This window comes from Numenius arquata, chromosome 11 (assembly GCF_964106895.1).
Source record: "Numenius arquata chromosome 11, bNumArq3.hap1.1, whole genome shotgun sequence".
Taxonomy (NCBI): domain Eukaryota; kingdom Metazoa; phylum Chordata; class Aves; order Charadriiformes; family Scolopacidae; genus Numenius; species Numenius arquata.
Window position 1 is genome coordinate 34597729 of NC_133586.1, and position 20679 is coordinate 34618407.

The 20679-nt window shown below is 44.1% G+C and overlaps 2 protein-coding genes across 3 annotated transcripts in view; both read left to right on the plus strand.

Annotated features, from left to right (window-relative positions):
- The window catches only part of ERGIC1 (endoplasmic reticulum-golgi intermediate compartment 1), a 61056-nt gene extending 48516 nt beyond the window's left edge, over positions 1-12540 (plus strand). Inside the window, exons 7-10 of the mRNA XM_074155518.1 lie at positions 559-619; positions 1815-1915; positions 4648-4770; positions 10526-12540. Coding sequence (XP_074011619.1) covers positions 559-619; positions 1815-1915; positions 4648-4770; positions 10526-10633 — 393 coding nt within the window. The 3' untranslated portion in view covers positions 10634-12540. The remainder of the gene's footprint in view (positions 1-558; positions 620-1814; positions 1916-4647; positions 4771-10525) is intronic.
- Positions 12541-15686: 3146 nt separating this feature from the next.
- On the plus strand, positions 15687-20514 carry RPL26L1 (ribosomal protein L26 like 1). 2 transcript variants are annotated; one of them, XM_074155520.1, is made up of 4 exons: positions 15687-15739; positions 16789-16961; positions 17953-18093; positions 20023-20514. In XM_074155520.1, the coding sequence occupies exons 2-4, from the start codon at positions 16794-16796 to the stop codon at positions 20149-20151; spliced, it is 438 nt and encodes a 145-aa protein (XP_074011621.1). In that variant the 5' UTR covers positions 15687-15739; positions 16789-16793; the 3' UTR covers positions 20152-20514. The 2 variants fall into 2 exon arrangements, with proteins under 2 accessions (XP_074011621.1, XP_074011622.1); XM_074155521.1 differs by lacking the exon at positions 15687-15739 and adding an exon at positions 16232-16365 and having other exon boundaries at positions 20023-20197.
- The last annotated feature ends 165 nt before the right edge of the window (positions 20515-20679 follow it).

Genomic DNA, 20679 nt, shown 5'->3' on the forward strand with positions numbered 1-20679 from the left:
TTATTCTGGGCAAACAGATACTTGCATGCCCGGGACCAGCTGCAGGAAAAGCTGAATGGATGGCAGTGTTGGCATGTGTCCTCTCCACCTCCAAGGTCATAGTGAGTGCAGTGTGAAAGCTGGGCTAATGACTTAAAGCTATACAAGCCCAGCTCTATCTTTACAAGAGGGCTATTGAGTTTTAAGCTGAATATGACTTCCATTTATTTCCCTTTCAGCCTGATAAATGAATTTCACAGTTAACTATGCAAAGCTCTTAGGAAATATCTCACAATGAGATTTCACAATTGGCCTCTTCCAACTGCAATTCCTTTAGCTTTGGAGTGGTTTTGGAGTTTCATCTTGTAAGACGTTGTGAAATCAACTTTTTTACTTGGAACTGACCTCTGTGGTGATGGTCACTGAAAGATATTTCAAGTCATATTTTACTGTGTGGCAGCTTTGTTTCTGTAAAGGTTGAATCAGGCTGATCTCCTTGTTACAGGATAGGGTAGGGAAGCAAAGGTCAAGAGTACCAAGTCAGAGCATAGTTTCTTCATGTGCCTTTTTGCTTTCCAGGTCCATAATGTTCATGGAGCATTCAATGCCTTGGAGGGAGCAGACAAACTCAGCTCAAATCGTATGTATTCTTGGTGATTACAGGTCTTAACCACTTAGCAAAAGGGAAAACAGGGCCATTCGTGCAACACTGGTGTATCCAGAAGTCTTTAATCTGCCTCTTTAACCAAAATGATCCAGACATTGCTGACTGACATTTCCATTTTCTCCAGTACCATAAAGAAGTCTTAGCCCAAAAGGCCCTTTGCAGCCCTTCTGCAACCTGGACATTGTCTCCAGCTCTGTTACAACCGTTACGACCAACTCAGAGTTACTGAGTTTTTTATCCGTAACCTGTACCTATAGCTTCCCTTGGCTGCTGTCAGGACCACCAGAACATTTCTTTGTTCTTGTGTTGCAAGTTAGTTCTTACCTGAAGTTCTGCCCCGTGGCTGGAAGGATAGACGTTTTCATTGCCCTTCTTTATGACCAGCAACACAAAAAGAAATTTCCAGCGCGTACTACAATTCAGCATAGTCTTTCCCCTTCAAGTGTTCAGGCTCCCCCAGGATGTCAGTCTTGTCCACTTCTTGGAACAAAATTTCTATAGCTGTTCCTGAAGCGAGACAATTATGGTTGTGTGTTTTTTTCTCTCCAGGAGCCAAATGTCATTGTGTTACACTTGGCCAAAGGATCCTGCAGAGAAATCATTTAGATTTCTGGTTTAGAACTGTTTCAGAAGACACAAAAAATGGCCCGAGCCATTTAAATAATAAAAAAAAAAGTGAATTAATAGTTGTTAAGCAGTTGTAAGAGAAAGAAGAGAAAGAAAGATGGGTGCACAAGGAATGGGACTACACAGGTTGTGATACCTCAAAAAGCAGCTCAGTGGGCTGCAGCTCTAACATTAAGCTCGTTCTTGATTTATCCAGGATAGCTTTCTGTGGTGCTGCTAAGTCTTATCATTTATAGCTGCAAGCAGTTAGGAAGGTTCAAGTGACCCAAACTCAGCTCCGTGGGTCATGGTGGTACAGAAGACTTAGAATGGTGGGCAGGTTCTGCTGTCACCCAAGTACCTTACAAAGTTTTGTACAAAGGACATAAATGTAGGATGTGACATTGTCACTTTGTCACGGAACCTGAGATAAAGAGGAGGGAGATACGTTTTCTGTGACGTGAGTTGTTTTAGTTGATTTCACACATTTACTTTGAATTGTTATGTAGGCTGTGATTCCTTTCTCTGAATTCTAACTTATACTTTCCTTTCCTGACTGCAGCTCTTGCGTCTCATGACTACATATTGAAGATAGTCCCAACGGTGTACGAAGACATGAGCGGCAAGCAGCGATACTCATACCAATATACTGTAGCAAATAAGGTAAAGAACCAAGTAGTTCTCAGAGAAGCTCCCCATTGCAGCCCAGTGGATGCATAGAGGATCTTCAGGCATTGTTCCTCCTCCCTCCTCTGCTCTGCAGCCATGTACGTTGGTTTGTAGGTGAGCAGTAGCCTCTGCTGGGAGAAGGAGGAACTGAAGTTCTTCAAAGTGGACCTTCCTCTTGCTCCTGGCATTTACCAGGGTTGGGGTTGTGAGAGCTTGTCAAAGCAGATGGTGGTGTTGTTTTAATGCTAGAGGAAGGTATTCTTTCTCCTATATGTCAGTTTAACTGATCTAGATTTCTATAAATTGCGTGGAAGTTTTTTACATGCTGCAGGAGCTCTTGTGATGTGTGTCAAGATGCATCTGGATGGAAACTGCAATCCAGTTGAACACACAAAACAGCACTTACTCATGGTTTTATTAAGAAAACAGTACTCATGGTTTTATTAAGAAAACAGTAGTCATGGTTTATTAATAAAACAGTCTCAACTGTGATGCATGTATCAGACAAATAAGTTAGCAGAGTTTTTAGCTTTTTACGAATGTTGATTTCAGATATTAAGCCACTGAACTTGTACCAGCAAATATGTACTGGTTCACTGTTTTACAGTGCCTACTTTACTGTAGTGGATTATGATAGTTACTGTAACTTTATAATTCTTAAATTAATTTACACTAAATGTGAAGATATTTGTATTTTAATAATACAATGTATGGAACTTTTTTTAAAAAAAACACCCTGTTTACTTTTTAAGGTAAAAAGCCCCTTTCAATTTAAAATGATTTGCTAGTCAGGTGCTAAGTGAAAGTCCAGAATCTGTTTATAATATCTAATTACTGCCAGTTTGCTGTAACTGAGAATCTAACACGCACTGTCATGGATTAGTTCTCAGATTAATGTTCCTGTCTAGTGACTTTTGGGCTTGCTTGTACAGTGTGTCCCAATGATTTGGATGTCTCCCTCTATCCAGATTACAATGTATTTGTTCTGCTTAATGTCACAACTGTTGTTCTGATAAGACGCAAGTTCTGAAAGTAATTTGGAAAATAGACAGCTTTTGACACTTCTGTGAGCACGGTTGCAAACTGGGGCGTTCGGCCAAGACTGACTCATTAGGGCAGGATTACTGGTGGGGAAAAGGGGAGAGGAAGGAAAAAATTATGTCAGTTCTATCAAAACTGAAGTGCAGACAAACAGTGCTGCCTCTGCGTTTTCCTCTCATTAAAAATAAAAATTCTCTTACCGGTGCTTTAGTCCTTGACTCCCATACTGAGCAGTAGGAAACAGAAATCGGAAGTCATTGGAATAGTGTGGCATGGATTGACTAGTGTGAAGAGATGAATAGAGTCTGAAGTGTGGACTCTCTGTCTCCTCTCCCCTTTTACCTCCTAGGCCCTCTGTTTCCGCGCTTCCCCAGACATCCGCTGTCCCAAGACATGCTGCAGAACTTCTGCAATAAGAGCCCTGAAAAGGTTATGACGAGGGACTTCAGCTGCTTTCTGCTTCTCTTGTCATCCATGGAAAAAAAACTAAATAGAGGGAAATTTGGGATTTATGTGAAATTAATGAAGGAGATAGATGCTGTTTCACTAGCTCCCCATGAGCTCACAGAGTAACAGAGAGTAACAGAGAACAGAGAGTAAAATTATCTTTTTTGTATCATGCTCATGGGTATCCTCTTATTTGTTCTTTCGTCATCTTTCTGAAGTATTTGAGGTTGTCTTTGCTTCTGTGTGAAGGAGAATTAAAACAGAAGAGGTCGTCTGAGTTGGTGGACATGTCATAGGGGCTCTCATTGGATTGCTGAGTCCCCAGCCTGCTTTTCTTGGTTTTTTTTCTTCAGTCTGTCAAAATAAATGTCCTGATCTGTGAAAATTGATATATACTTCCACTGAGAGCACAGCAAAAAATATTAGCTCAAAAAGATGTGACTTTTGATACTTACTTGATGTTAGGATCTGTTCTACATTGGCATTGTCTTGTCGTCTCGTTGAGGTGTTGTCCTGTGGCTGATTGATTGCACTGTACCTGTTATTAAAGAAATGGATTAAAGGAGGTTATCACTGGCAATCTGAAGATGTCTCTCCCAAACCAGCTTGGATTATTTTTTGAAGCTTTGCCAATATTTTTCTGCATACAGTTTCATTTTGGCTTTCAGTGTGGTTTTTAAGTGTGGTTTAAGCATGGTTCTGTGAGATTCATAGTGAGTGGGCATAGTGAGTGTCAGTTCCAGTGCGAGGGGGCCTTACGGAAGGGAGCTGCTGCTTGCTGTTCTGAGTGCATGGGCAAGAAGGGATTTTCAGGTTCTTGCAAACTAAATTCCGTTTGTTTGATGAGTATTCCAGTATACGATTTACATACTGGCAGTACAAAAACTTCACCTGCAACCACTTAGTGACTGCTTGTATTTAAATAGAGCAGATCTAAGCTAGAGAAATCAATGACGACCATTCTGTTTACTTCTGTAACTTGGAATGAAGGTGAGAGTAAGCACCATCACTCTGTTCCCAGCTATATCATTATCAGACTGTAAAGAACGTATTTTCCTATTTGATAAGGGTGGGGGCTGGGCAGTCATACAGGAATTAACCGTTTGCTTCTTTCAGTCAGATCATTAGTACAAAACAGTGGTATAAGGGCCAGGTCCACAGAAGCAGCTTTATTGCTCTAAAATCTGAAATGAGATTGCTCACATTTTCTGCCATTTTTCTCCCACTTTCTTTTCTAGGAGTATGTAGCCTACAGTCACACTGGCCGCATTATCCCAGCTATCTGGTTTCGTTATGACCTGAGCCCCATCACAGTGAAATACACAGAGAGGCGACAGCCTTTGTACAGGTTTATCACATCGGTGAGTTACTCTAAATCTCTAATTCTCCTTTCTCCTGCCTGCATTTCATTTCTCTTCTGAGCCTTTCTTGTCTAGAAGAATTGAGTTTGTGCTTCAGAGCATTGTGACATGATTGAAATAAAGCAGTGCATCACCTCAGTTGTACTGAAGTGTAAGTGGGGTAACTGCTAAGCCCTACGCTCTGACAATTTGATTTAATAGCTAGGCACAAGAAGAAAGAAAATTATCCTCTTCCAGAAGTGCCAAACTCTGTCTAGGCAGGATGGGGACTATTGCAGCATGTCAGAAACTTGGAAGTAAAGCTCATGTGGTATGCAGTAGAGCATGCTGCAATAAAGCGTCTCTCTAATGATGAGATTTAACTTGCAGAGAATGCAGGGCAGTTGTTTTACTCAGTGCTGCTGTTTGGCTTAATATGGGTTTGCCAGTTCCAGGCATTTACTCCTGGGTAAAAGTGGAGAAAAGCTGCATTACCAAATTCCAGAGGTGTTTTCCTGACGAATTATGTTTCAATCTATCCAGATAACATCCTGTGGTGCTGATCTCAGCATCTATAACAAAGCTGTACTGTCCAAACTGCTAGTTAGGAAAAAAGCTATTTAAAGATCTTCCAGAACTTAAGAAAATGTGTCCTGAGGGAGTTGGCTTAAAATTTAAGCTGCAGTCTGCTGTGCCAGTGAGGCTTGGTAGAATGTGAAATAGTTGATAAATTGGCTGGAATGAAGACCTCGGATTTTGATTTTTAAACTGTTTGAATATTTTAATTGGAAGTACCATAAATAGTGTGGCTGTGTTGCACTTAAAAGATTTTGATTTTATAGCTTCTGATAAGCACCAAGTTCCCTCTCTTAACTTTAGAAATGCGTGTGATCTCCAGGATACACAAATACCAAGAGAAAGGGGCTTGAAGCAAAATCTAAATGTTGTGGTTTAAGACCTTCTCTTCTTAGCAAGTCTGTTTGGTTTCAAAACATAATCCTAAAAAAGGTCAAACATCAGCATGTTATGACTTGGCATCTCACACAGCCTCTACTTTCCCAAACAATAAGCTTTCATAGGTTTCTTACGCGTCTTGTTGGGGGTGAGGGTGTGGAGGTGTTTTTAACAGGAAATAGCGTTTGGAAATGATTGATGGCTGGCATTATGCTTTGTCATGTCCGTTGCCGGCATTGATTTACTGCTGATATGCCATTGTGTGCATATAAATAGGATCTTTGTTGAATTTGATACCGTGCTTCAGAGTTTACACAAGGAGTCCACAGGAGAGGCTTTCCTCACTGGTTGCCACAATGACCTTTTGGATTTGAGATGGCCCCAGCTAGAATTTTTGCCCTATCCTGTCTGTAAAGTGAGCCAGGCGTGTGCTGGCTGTTTGACTGCTGAAGATGCTGAAGAAGAGTTTTACAATTTGATTTTTGTCTACTTTGTTTGGTCTTATAAATGGCTATAGTCTCAAGCAGCTCACTAGGGGCCATTCCAATTGAACATCCTTCCTATGGAGCCATGTGGATGAGGCTGATTTCTGGAGTAGCTGTTATGCAGGACATCGCAGAGGTGTGCCAGACCTTTGTCAGATATGGCTGACTTAGAGGCAGATCCTTATTTTACAGATGCTGTATCATGGCTATCAGTGTGGACCATCTGGCCCTGGTACAGGTGACCTGCTCTTGCTCTCATTTAGGCTAGGAATGTTTTACAGTAGGGCAGCCTTGGCTACGCTTAAAGCTTTACAGCGTCCAAGGTGTCATTGAAAAGGTTGGAGGGGGGGAGCACTGCTGCAGAGGATCAAAAAACCTTTTGTCCTAGGTTTCCTTGCCCTGTTTTGATGACATGATCTGTTCCGTTGTCCTTTCCACTGCTTTAGCCCCTTCCTGTATCTCCAGCGTGGCCTTTTGCATCACAGTTGCCTCGGAGACCACTTGGTGATGATCAGCACTGGGCTGAGGTCCAGACAGAGATTGTGCTGGGGCATCTGGAGTCATTGCCGAATGGGACTGGCCATGGAAACCATCAGCTTTTTCTGAGCAGGAGCTGCTTAATTTAAAAACCACAAGAGGGGCTCTGGGGCAAGGGGGGAATCACCTGCAACTCTGTTGAGTGAGCAGATTGTTTACTAGGGCACCCGTGTGGTTTTCAGTAAATTTAAATGTGTCCTGGGGATGGGGGAGGATCCTGCGGGCTTGAAAAAGATTTTTAGGGGGGAAACAGTGTAGATGTTGGAGGAAAGGATACGCTGTGGAGGGACGATCCCATGTGGAGAGATCAGATGAGAGAGGGGGTGTTGGCTGTTCAGCAGAGAGCCAAAGGAATCTAATTCTGCTGCTGGGGAGGTTAGCTGATGCTCTTTGTTAGTAATGTTTGCCCACCAGAAACTTCAGTGCAGCTAAGAGCAGCACCATAGCAGGGTTCCCAGGTCTTCTGTTTTCCCAGCAGACCCACTCTAACTCACGCCTGCTCCTTGGGTTTTTGTGATATGAAGAATTATCTTAATTTTCTGTACCATGTGAGATGTGCTTCCTGTGCAGGACAAAAGGCGTTGGTTTAGCATAGATTTTACTTTACATGTCACACTTCAAAAAATTCAGTGCTAAATAAGATTTTGCATTGCCTGTGGGTCATCAGTGCTGCCACTGTCACTGTGCTGTGAATTTGCCATGGATCCTGGGGTTAACCACAGACACTTGGCATAGTGTTAAACACAGTAGTTTAGCCTGTTAAACTGTACTGCTTAAAATCAAGGCATCTCCCCGTAAAGAGAAGCCATTCATGGCCTCGTGGTTGAGGTTGTGGAGCAAGGGGAAAAGTTTCACTGCTGAAAATTTATGAGTTCCTGTAAGTGGCCAAACTGAGAGGTTTTATCGTGAGGTCAGTAGAGGCTGGGAGGGGAGAGCAAGCAGAAAACAAGCTAAACTTCTGGTGAAGCATTCAAAATCAAATAATACAATTTTTTTCCTGATATTATAGGACTCATCTGCCCTCTAGGTGTGAAAAACTTTACACTGGAAATAATGGGGGAAAATGGTTGCAGGAAGAATTATTTCAGCTATGGGACCTGTTACCGACCCGTATCATAGACTCAATCCCGTGGCATTTTTAAAACCAAGACAGTGTTGTTCTACAAGATGGGCTGCAGGTCAGCCAGAAATCTCTGGGTAGGATTCTGCAGCTTACCTTACTAGGAATTACCTGGGGGTCCTACTGGTCCCCTCTGTCCTCAGAAGTAATTTTCAGATTTTAAGGTCCACAGTCACGTATCTTGACACTTGCCTTTCTGTCATCCTGCTTGCAGCCTTGCCTCCTCTTACATGTCCACTTGTGTTTTCCTTTAGACTTCAGCCTGCATCCCAGCCACTATCCTATAATCATATTCTGTTCAAAACCCTGGTGTGTACCCCACATTGCACGGTCTCTCACTGCTGTAATTATTACACTTCTATATTTCTTTTCCTTCCTCCTTTAATAATTGGGCCTGACTCAAACTAACCTCATGGAGCCAAGCGCAGATTGTTCCCAGTATAAAACTCCATTAAATATAAATAAGTGCATGATGCCTAACTTCCTTCAGTGCTGCTGAGGAGCAACACTCCATACGTATTAGAACTGCGATGACAGAGAAACACGGTGGTGCAGCTTCTGTGCTGACTTAGAGACCAACCCTGGTGCTGCCTTTTTTTTGTGTGACAGCGAAACAAGAGGGCTGTGTGCGTGCTGGGAGGCAGGCTCCGAGCGAATGCCAGGTGTGTGTGACTCATAAACACTCAGCAGTACAGAGCCGTGCAGATGAATATATTTTTTTTTTTCTATTCCCCACCCCCTTGCACTGCTGCACTGAAATCAGATTTTCCTACCATATGATGCAAAATCTTAGTGTTGGACGCGTTTTCTGGTGTTTGCGGTGTAACATCTCCTGTCAGCTGAGCTGCTGTGGACTGAAATAACCCAACTCCATTGCGGTCATTTTCCCTGAAAAGTCACCCTGCGTCATGCTCCGAGGGATAGCAAGGAGGGGGGCACACGGGGCAGGAGCTGGACTGTCCCCTAAAAGTACTAACTTTGCCACAGGCTGATGCTCTGGTTTTTGAAAGGCTTTATCTGCTGGAACGCCAGCTGTCCTGCAAAAACCGTGTTTACTGCAGCTCCTCATTGCACCAAGCTCACTAATCGCATGTATCCCGGTTATAAATACACATGTAAATGAGTGCTTTATATCTTGCTGCCTTCGCTCACCATTAATGACCTGTTTGTTCTGATGCCACTGCGAAGCCGAGTGGACGCTGCTGCTCTTACCTTACTCTTTTGGCTGTAGCTTTGCCCACGGGCTGTAGTGCTGGGTGGGAGAAGAGACGTGGCACTGTAGGTCTAGTGTGGCACCAGTTCCCTTCGGTGTCAGTTGTGTTGCATTTCCCTGACACCCTGCTACATTGGCTTGCTGATTTTGGGTTCCTCACTCGCTCTCTCGGCTTTTAGCTCATAGCAAAATCCCCCTTTTCCTAGGCAGGCCATTCTCAGGAGATAAGCTCTGTATCTTGTCCCCTTCTCACTGACCCGCTGTCTCTTCTCGGAGCCACCTAATCCTACGCAATGTAAAAGACCAAATGAAAAGAGCATCGCAGTTAGGAAGTAAAAAACGTGGGAGTTAGGAAATGCCAGGTCCTGTGTAATTATAACTTGGCTGTTAAATGTTATTAGGTTACATTATTGTGTATCATACTTTCCATGTGAACCCTGCTTTGTGCCGTGCGCGGGGTGGGGAGGCACCCTGTGAGCAGCCTTTCTTCCCATCCTACGGCATTTCGCTGCTGCCTTGTTACTGGCGGGTGGTTTGTATTAACCCGGTCCTGAGTGCAAGTCTCATGTTTCCACAAAGACTCTTGTCATGACATTGAACCCTTCAAACGTGTTTTCTGTCGTGGTTTCCCTGGGAGGCAGGTTTGGCGTTGTCCCCGTGTCATAGATAAGATAGGTTGAAGCAGTGTGTTGCAAAGTCTGTAACTGGTGCCCCCTGATTTCGGGTGCTCCAGGCCAAGGTACCTTTGGTTTGACATGTCGGAATACTTTTACGTTTTTCTAGCACTTGAGAACTGAAGTAGGCTGTTATGCTAATCAGGAGATTAATTTTTTCCCTAACTCTGTTCTTGAAAATGATTACGTGGTTTTTACTGGTGTTTAAATAATTCAACCCGAGACATCTGGCATGGAAAACTTTGTCCCGCAAAGAGTTAAGTTGGCAGTGCTTTTGCAAGCAGCCCTTGTAATGGAAAGTGTTAGACAGACTTAGCTGTAGGTGTCACTGGTAGCTGGGTTTCTCTGTTAGTCACTGTCCTTCACATGCTATTTAAGTGTCTTCTGCCTGTTTGCAAATGCTGTATCTTGTGAAATAAGGAAAAGACTACAAGGCTGTGGTATTTATAACAGAAAACAGTAGTAGGAAGGTATGAGCAACAGAACTTCTAGAAAGCTTTATTAGGTGGAGTTTAGCCTAGAAAGGAACAGCATTCATGCTGTAGGCTCCTGGGAGCTGGGATTTCCGATTGGCTTAGGCTACGATGAGTTCAGGATAGCACTAAGTTATTCCACTGTAGGGAATGGTTTTCCTGAATGATTGTCATGTAATTACGTCCCCAGTACTGTTACCCAGTTCTTACCATGCTTCCAGAAAATACACTAGCAGCAGGCAATAATATCCTTCCCCCCAGTTTTAAGCTGCATAAGTTTCCCTCGTCACTGACAAACCTGTTTCCTCTGTACCTTTCAGATATGTGCCATCATCGGAGGAACATTTACTGTAGCTGGGATCCTCGACTCCTGCATTTTCACAGCATCAGAAGCCTGGAAGAAGATCCAGCTGGGGAAAATGCAGTAGCAGTGAAACTCTACCCAAGTCTCCTAGGACAGGAACAAAGATTGAGAAATCTACCACTACCTGTTTTTGTCTTTATTTTCTATTTGATTGAATCAGTAAGTTTTTCTCTAATCAGGCTGTTCAGTGAAGACGTCTTCAACAAATCAAAGAAATCTCCATGCATTTCAGAGCTCTGAGAGTGAAAAATCAATGGAATCAGGGCATGGATTTCGATTCTCTTCCCCCAGAAAGAGAGGTCGAAATGCCATATATAAAATACACTGTCAGATCTAAGTAATGATGACAGTCTGTTCTCTGGGAGGTTCCTATGGCAGTGTACAAACTAGGTAGTAGATAGCAACGAGTTGAGCTGTCTTGTGGCACTTTTTGGAATTCTGTTGGATTTGCATGATTAGACAATCGTCTTTTGTATAAGGAAAAATTATACATTAGGAAGAAATTCCACCCGTGGTGCCAAAAAGGCGATGTATCTGTTGGTGAGGAATGGAAAATGTTAGTCCCCGTAGCAAACTTTAGAGACAGAGGGCAGAAATAACATCAAGAAGTGTTTTGTCCGTTTATTGAAAGCTCTTTTGTTCAGATATGACCTTTCTAATGAAATGAGCAAACAAGAAGAGGAAGCCTTCCCCCAGCTACCTTTTCCTGGGTAATCTGTGATCCAGGCAGCGGAGGGTCTTTCTTTTTACTCTGGATGTAAAAGTGGTTTCATTTCTTCCCAGAAACTGAATATCCAGTCTTGTGTTTACAGGTGGCATGAAGTAAAAACCAAACTGAGCAACACAGTTTTATGTGGCCTTTGCTTTGAAAGGGAATAGTTGTCTTTACAGCATTAGCTTTTATTCTTTCTTATGTTTTTTAAACACAGACCACCCAACAGTCTGGATTCTGCACTTCTGCTTTATTATTATTGTTGTTATTGTTATTTTGAAAAGGGGTTGTATATTCTTTGTGTTCAGAAAAATGGTGCAGTCTTCTGGGTGGATGATGAGCACAGCTTACTGTCTTGCTTTGTGCGTGTATATTGAATACACCTGTCAAACACAGGAAGTCTGTCTTTTCAGGGTTTAAGGTGCCTCCCTTTTTCTTTAAAATTCAGTCAGGCATCTTTATCTGAGCCCCAGACTGACACTGTCACCCGCAGGTACACCAGTAGCGGGGCGGGCATTCCCACAAGCTGGGCCCTGCTAGTTTTTTTGTTTTATTCCTTAAAATGGTACCCTGAGCTTCCATGCCCATTCATTCAAGCCTTGTCTTCTGCAGCCTCCAGTAAATGGAGGCGTGAGGGGAAAACTACTGCCAGGTGTGGCTTGCATGTAATGGTAACATGAGTTCACTAAAATTAGACCAATACCCACCAGCACATTTTCCATAGCCTCCTAAATGTTCCCTGAGTAGTAACAGTCTCTGCATGCTTTGTAAATGTCTGAGCTGAGGATACACAAATTTTAAGTGTTTCAGGATCGATAAAAATCATAAAATAAAAATCTTTAACTCGATCAATGCTGTAAATTTTAAGACGGGTGCAGGATTTCTCTTGGATGGAGGCAAAAGTATCCAAACATTATGCTGTAATAATATGAATCTTTGAATATTCAGTGTTAATGCTAGTCAGGTGCATTTCAAAAGTATTCCTAATACATGTCTGTTGAAATTGTCTCATTGCTTTGGAAGTAGGGAAGGTAGCCAGTTTTACCCATACACCATAAAGAAGCAGCCAGCCACCCTCCCCCTGCCGTCCTCTGCCCTGTAGTGACTTCGGACAAATTACAGCATCGGAATTTTTTCCCTGTTCTTATTATGGACTGATCGCTATTACTTTAGGTGTAAACTGGATTGTGTAACTTCCTGTATCTGTTAATGTATGGATAGATTTTATACATTTTTTCCCATTTACAAAAATCAACTTGAAAATGAGCTGCTTGTCTTCATTTCGGTGTGTGTGTGCGTGTGCCCGGGAGCGGTACCCACTGGGTGGCGGCGGCTGCTCAGTGGGAGCCGGGATTTTCCATTGCAATTGCTTCTCTTGCTGGCTGAAGGATTTTCTCTAATCCACTGTGACCAGCTGACGCTTACAGCGAAAACGTCCTAGTTTTTCCTCTTCAATTTGTTGAGTCTTTGCTCACAGCTTGCGAACTCAGTGGATTACAAGGATGCAATTTTTAATATCGTAGCAGTGCATCCTTCTCTCCTGAGCTGTGCAAGAGAAAATCATTGTAGCGTGGTGGACTGTACTGTTAGTTTTCTGAAATTTCTTCCCTGGTACAATTTCTTCGACACAAATGAGCAAAACTGGTTGCAGATTCCTTGTGGCCCCTCGTGTGTTATTTCTGCCCTTCTCCCCATCCTCTGTCTGAATTAAACGCTGCCTCTGTGCAGTCCAGGCCAGTTCTCTAAACCAGACCAGTGAAATTGTTTGGCTTTTTTTGGAAGTAACGGATGCATACTTCACTGTGCCTGCTTTCTCTGCCAAAATGTCCACTGCAATAACCTAATAAAGCACATTTTTTTTTGCTAGATGTGGAAACCAAATTGTACTCAAGTTCTGGCAAAACTCTGCTGAAGAAAGAGTCCGCACCTTAGTTCTCTAAACCAGGTCTAAGCCTTTGGGCACTGCCAAGCCACGGCTACCTGCCGGCTCTGCTCTACGTTGTGGCGAGCTTGGCCTTCAGACGTGGCTGCCTTGGGTCCTGTAATGATGCTGCGTCGTCGTGTGTTTACAGAAGAATCTGCTCTTCTTCTCTCCAAATGTGAAAGCGAGGTAGTTACTGCTCTAGCAGTCCTGCCCCGTGCGTATGTGTCTCGTTAGATTTCACTTTTGTTTTCAAACACTTTCTAGAGACAAAGTGAGCTTAGTTACGCTTTTAAACATCCATGCAAACAAAAATGATTTCAAGCCATAGAGGATTGAAAACCATCGATTGCAAGTGTTCATCCATGTTCCTGACTTTGCTCTTTCACACCAGTGTTTGGACAGAAGTATTTGTGTTTTCCAAGAAAGACATCCCTGTAGGAAGTAAAATATGTAGAACTTTTATATATTCCAATTTAAGTAAGTCCCTCTGAAGCTGCACTCCATCATACGGTGAGGACTTGTGGTATAGGATGCTTTGCAGTGATGGAATTAGAATTTTTAGCTGTGGGGAAAGCTTAGGCACATTCTAGGCAGTATGTGGGCTGCTGGAGGTTATCTTCTAAGAAAAAAAATGGAAATGTGGTAAATAATTGGAAGACACGCATTTGTGAATGTTTGATTTATCAAACGCGTTTCACTACTGCTCTGGAAAAAGTGGAATCTGCAGCGTAGATGGCACTGTCTGTAGTTAAAAACTTCTAAGTATTTCTCGTATCTGTGTATCCTCTTGGTGTGATACACAAACTGCCCGGGCTGAAAGTGACTGTGATGAGTTTCTGCTTTAGAGTAGTCGTTTGAAGTTTCAGATTAAATATGTCAATGGGGTGTTTCTCAATAGTCCTTGGAAGAAGGGAGAGAGGTGCAGGGGAGGGAGGACGGCGTCCTGCAGGGTGTTATGGTGATGGTTAAAGCACAAGGCTTTTGCATTTTTACGGTGGAGATTATTCAGGATTTCTGGCATTTCTCTCAATCTACAACCTTATGTTAATAAGATATTAACCTTTTTAGATCTATGATTGAAAATAAAACTTTGGTGTTTTGATTGGCTTCTCGTTGCACTACTATTGCAAAATCAATCTAAAAGGGCTTTTTTCTTTTGTTTTTAATTATGATTTCAGTGAACTGAGCGTTATCACACAATGAAATCACTGTAAGCCAGGTCACTGTGTAGAAAGTTAACACGAGACTCTTTTGTAATCGGCACTGAGTCATGTCTGGACGTTCAGTGCTGGGTTTCGAACAGTACCAAGTGTCCTAACCTCCCTTTTTTAATGAGAGGTGAGTGGACTGTGCGGGAACTTGCCGGGTTTGGCTTTAGTCACCGTGCCACTTGGTATATAAAATAACCCGTTTTTTGTTCCCCCCCTCCTTTAATTTCCTTTTAGCCTTGCTTCACCAAGTATTTAGAAATTAGTGGCTGAGGCAATTATTAAAGATTAAACAGTAGAAGGTTACAACACAGTGAATTTGGGCACTATATATCTGTGCCGTATTAAGAAACCAATTCCTTTTAAGTCCTGGTGTTGCTCACCGACGGTGGTGTCTGCTGCACAACACCTCCACGAAGGCAGAGATCCTACCCGCTTCCAATTAACTCAAGTACGGATGGGAACTCGGATTTCCAGAAGTGACAGGATGGTGCTGAACGTTCCTTGCTCTGCGTAGAAGATGAATAAAAGCAGCGAGGAAGGCATTTGTGGGGAAACTTTTCCAGCCTATCTTTATAAACCAGAACCCTATCAAGTGTCTGTAGCTGCTGCTCACCCCCTCCCTTGGTTCGTTTCTGCCAACAACACGTTCTGCCGTAAATAATTTTCCTTGAGAATAAATTAATCTCTGTCCTGAAAAAAATGTAGCAGCACCAAATGTAGCTGAGGTGCCAGCAGTTTGTGCAGGTGAGTTAGTTTATGTCAGCAGGGATGCAGGTGACAGTAGCCGCAGGAACAAGGTCTGGGTGGAATTTGAACTTGGCAGAAGCCCCAGGGAAGAGCTTCTCTCCCTTTTGGCTGAGGGAGGCGGGCTCTGGCCTGGGCTGGGGGCGGGGGAGCTGGTTGGGGGTTTCTCTGTGTTCATCCGCGTTCGGGGAGGGGCTGGGTTTGGGGGAGAAAGAGCTGCTGGTAAATAGCCCTGACTTTGGGCACGGTGAAGGGAGGGGATGTGGGGGTGCCCGGGCGGGTGCCGAGGGGAATTGCCGGGTGGGTACCGGGGGGCGATGCCCGGGGGAAGGATGCCCGGCTGGGTACCGGGGAGAATTGCCGGGTGGGTACCGGGGGGCGATGCCCGGGGGAAGGATGCCCGGGTGGGTACCGGGCTCCCGCCCCGCCCCGGTGCACCTGTGTCCGCCGGCCGCCAGGGGGCGCAGGTGGTCCCAGCTCCGCGCGCGCAGGATCTCGCGAGACCCCGGCGGCCGCTTGCGGAAGCGGAAGCCCGTCGCCCTCCTCTTTCCGGGCGACCGTCGCGGCGGCAGCAGCGGGGTAAGGGCGGTGCGGCCCAGCCCGGGCCCATCCGCCGCCATCCTGCGCGGGGCGGACTCGCGCTCTCCCCCGCCGGCCGCGGTGCGGCGAGGCCAGCCGCGGTGTGCCCGGCAGGGCCTGTCCGGGGAGGGAGGGGGCTCCGTCTCCTCGGGCCCTCCTGTCGCGGCCCAGGCCTTCCTGTCGCGGGCAGGCGCTGCGCGCTGGGCTGGGGAGGGGAAGGGAGGGGAGCGGGGCTGGCCCGGGAGGGTGCGCCCCAGGGTGAGGTTGCTGGTGGCCTTCGTGGGGTAGAGGAGGCGGGTGAGCTCGTGAGGGATCCCGGGTGCGGGGGTGGATGGTGGGGTGCCCCGGGTGCGCGGTTGGGAGCTCGGACTCCGTGCAGAGCTCTGGCTCCTTTGGTCCGGTGCTCGGTAAGGGGTTACTCGGTTAACGCAGCTCAAGAAGTTTGGGGTGCCCTGAGTTGCCGCACAGCCCAGGCCGGTGTGCACAGGAGGTGCAAGCGCACAGAGTACCTGCAAGTTGTGGAGTTGAGCAAAAGCATCATCTGATGGCCCTGCCTTTGTCAGGATGAGCGGTGCCGTGACAGACAGTCCTGTAGTGCAGTTGTGAAGATTTAGGGAAGGCCAAAGGTATCTTGGGTTTGCAGATCTGTTACGTGTTATTGGAGATACCAAAGCAATATGAGTTCCCTGTCTCTGCCTGTCCAAAATACCACTGTGCTTTATAAATGACTGCAGCGTATACTGCAGTACAAAATTAAGACTAGTCGGTCAGGTGTCCTGTCTTCTGACAGAACAGTGAGCTTTGGATTAGAAGGAAAGGTCTGATGTGTTTGTGTGTAGCACGTCTGGCAATCACAGCATCACCGTCAGTCGGGGAAGAGGCTTAAACCTTATTTGAAGTCCAGTTTGTAAGGGTACATGAACTGGGGGTGGGATTAAAAATAGTTAAATTTGCTTTTTCAGTCCTCGCATACTTTGTGTGCGTAGGCGATCAGTGCAGTGTGTGCGAGTTAAAAGCATCTTTTAAACTCTTTGTTTTTCTTTATGCAGCCAAAATGAAGTTCAATCCATTTGTGACCTCAGACCGCAGCAAGAACCGCAAACGACACTTCAATGCGCCGTCTCACATTCGAAGAAAAATCATGTCCTCCCCGCTCTCCAAGGAGTTGAGGCAGAAATACAACGTCCGCTCTATGCCCATTCGGAAGGACGATGAAGTCCAGGTAGCTGCGCTGTCTGTCCTTTACGTCGTACCGTCACACGGGAACTTCTGGCTGTGTTTTGGTTCCCCTTTGTAGCCTGTGCAGGAGGGAAGAGCTAAACGCGTTCAAATTGATGGGAGAGCTTTGCCCTGAGTCTGGCGGAAATAATATGGGTTAACGAAGCCATGGGCTTGGCCTGTCGAGTGTTTCTTGAGATCACATCAGTGAGAAGGAAAACACAAGGAACACAAGTGCGCTGGCACCTTTGCTGCATTTTAGTTACGTGTGTTGATTATCACACTGCATTAAAAACTTCTAATAACAAAGCAAAAAGCAAAGGATTATTTCTTTTCTGTAGACCGTTTGCTACCTGTAATATTTGAAAGATCAGTTTAGAAATGCATCCAAGTTAAGTGGATTTTTTGTTTAAAAGTGTAATGACAGGTGAAAAATTGATGAAAAACTGTTGAAGTTGACCCTTATTCTTCTGGTTGAGAATCATAGAATCATTCAGGTTGGAAAAGACCCTTGGGATCATTGAGTCCAACCATCTACCCTACTCTACAAAGTTCTCCCCTACACCATATCCCCCAACACCACATCTAAACGACTCTTAAACACATCCAGGGATGGTGACTCAACCACCTCCCTGGGCAGCCTCTTCCAGTGTCTGATCACTCTTACTGTGAAGAAATTCTTCCTAATGTCCAGTCTAAACCTACCCCGTTGCAGCTTGAGAAGGTACAGGGTTCCTTCGTTAGGGTTTACCGCAGGCAAAATGAGGGAAAAGTACAGTTCTGATCCGTTAGATTTTCCATTTTGGTGATTGCTAAAATGGTCCAGTAACTGATGTGTCTCTGGCACGTGTATGCAAAGACTAGAGTTGGGATTTCAACCTGTGTAGTTCTGCTTTTCTATTGGGATAATTAGATGGTGTTTCTTAAGGTCTGCTAATTATTTAACGGGTGGTTTTGAAGTGTGGGACAGTACGCTTCTTTACGTTGTTGTTTAGGTTGTCCGGGGACACTACAAGGGACAGCAGATCGGCAAAGTGGTCCAGGTGTACAGAAAAAAATACGTCATCTACATTGAACGTGTTCAGCGTGAGAAGGCGAACGGCACGACTGTCCACGTGGGGATCCACCCCAGCAAGGTACGGTGCCTGAAGTCAGACCTGAAACGCATGGGGAGACCTTGTTGGCAGGTGAAGGCGCTGCTGGTGGCATAAGTAGAACTTTGTTATGGTGCATGGAATAACGGAGTGAGGTGCTACAGCATTGTCGGGGGGTAATAAACAGGGAAATGTTATGGTGGTGTCATAGAGAAATGACAGTTGAAAGCAAGAACTCCTCGATGTTTCTAGGGTTTATTTGTTGGAGAAGCTGCTAGAGACTTTGGAGTCTTGCTGAAATACTTTTTTGAAGAGCTTGGTGTTTTTTAAGCACAAAATAGTTCGTTGAGAAAAATCCTTTGCTACGTGGCATTTGCACTGTGTTAGGAATGTTTAGATAGAGGCTCAGAATCGTGATTTGTTCTTGTGGATTATTGTGAACAAAGTTCTTCTGAATCTGGTTTTAGCCTGAAGTGATTTACAATGTTTAGAGTTCGTGGAAAACCAGGCAAAGCCTGTTTAGATCATAACAGGAAAACATTTCAAACTAAACAGAACAAGTAGCCAAAACCTGGTTTGAAGCAGATGAGATTAGTCTGCTTCAGCCTTGCCGAGCGGGCACACGTACTGAAGTGCTGGTGGAAGAAATCCAGTTGTAACAGGTTTTCTGGTCTAAATGGTTGGCAGAGGGAAAGCAGAATTATTCCAAAACAACATAATGACTTGTGTGCATAATAACATTTGAGGGACAAGGTGACATTGCGGTGGAACCAGTAAATAGCAGTGGAAGAAATTGAGGTTTGTGCTGGTCCTTTATTTCTCTGAAAGTTTTCTCTAATTGGGAACCAGAACTCGTTAAAGCTTTGCATAAAGATTCTGGTTATTAATGCAGATGGAAGAAAAGAATGTTTTATTTGTTGCAAACTTGCAGTGGGGTGGATGAACAGTTTCTACCTCTCCTAGGTAAAGGTAGGAATTAATTGTAATTAAGAGAGACCTGAATGCACAGTAGAACTGAGCGGGAGCGTGCAGCCCAGCTGGAGCTGATGTGATTTCTTTTCTAGGATTTGATGGTCAGTTGCGTTTATGAAGTGCTCTCGATTAATACCAACACATTGATTTCTTTGCCAGTTGGAGGGGGCACAGAGAGCGCTGAAAGCTGCTTCTGGGCTGAAAATCAGAGCTTCAATTTGCCGCTGCTTTGTTAGGAAATACCATTAAAGCTCTGGTAGCAAATGATCTGAGCAATTTACCTTTTATGTGTCCGTGTCAGTAATACGTGATGATTGCCTGGCCACTTCGCAACTGTTCAGTTGTGTTCAGAACAGCAGATGTGTTCTTTAAAGTGTCTCTTTGTGAGTGACTATGAAGCATGAACTTTTACTGTTGTCTGTAGGTTAGCCAGATGTGTTGGCTGTTCCAAACACCACAGCAATGAGATGATATGATAATGTCCAGCGGCAGCAGCGTCATTTTTCAGTGTTCTGAAATTCAGATAGCGTTGCTTAAAACATGGAGAAATTAAAATAATGACCCATTACTTGCCTTTGTGGTGGTGGGAAGAAGACTCAGCTGTAGGCTGTTTTAGATGGGTGTAGCATCCATCGTGTTTGAGCAGCGAAATGGAAATGAGATTTAGTTAAAAGTAATTATTATGTAGATGGATAGAAATTTGGCTGCTCTTCAGTTTGTACAAGTGTTGTGGCTGTGCATTGAAAAAAACCTGTCCATATGTTCTCATCACTGAATGTACCCAAAAAAATTAATATAGCTCAGTGTTTTGAAATACAGAAAGCAATTTATTACCTCTGTTCTACTCAAACCAAATTAGATAATCTATGGAAATAAAAGCTGGGTGATTTGGTGCAGTCTGTCAGCAGTCATCTTCCTGGGCCGTGCTGTTACCACAGTTCTGTCAGGTTGCTGTGCTTTAACGCTGAAGAGACACTAAATTCTTTGTCCTTTCTCTAGGTGGTGATCACTAGGCTAAAACTGGACAAAGACCGCAAAAAGATCCTGGAGCGTAAAGCCAAGTCTCGCCAGGTTGGCAAGGAGAAGGGCAAATACAAGGAAGAAACAATCGAAAAGATGCAAGAATAGATGGTTTCCTTTTTGACACCATTAAAGAACTGCTAAAATTAAACCTATTGTTGTGTCTTCTCCTTTAGAAAGTTTTGAGATGGTTTGTGGTCAGCATTTAAATATTCATTTTCTTTTTTTGATGTTGGCTATGTAAAACATACTTACACTAAATTAAAAAGCTTTTTATACTTTTTTTTTTTTTTTCTTCTAAGAAAACAAAAGACACTTTCCCTGTAAAGGAATGTTTCAACCAACAGAAAGAGTAATGCAATCCTGAAAACATGCACCCAGTGACCATTGTGCTTCTGTCTCTTCCACTGATCTTTAACACTTGCTCAGATGAGTCCACGGTTTTAAATGAACATGTTAATTCTGTGCCCCATATATATTTAATATTTTATCAGACATTTGAAGTAAGCTCTTTCTGGCCATGAATCTCTTCTGGGAATCCTCTTAAATTACGGGGTTTTTCAACTGTTTTATTTATTTGACAGTAAAGGATGGTATTTTAGAGGTTCACCAGCTGTACTGTGGCCGAACGCAGCG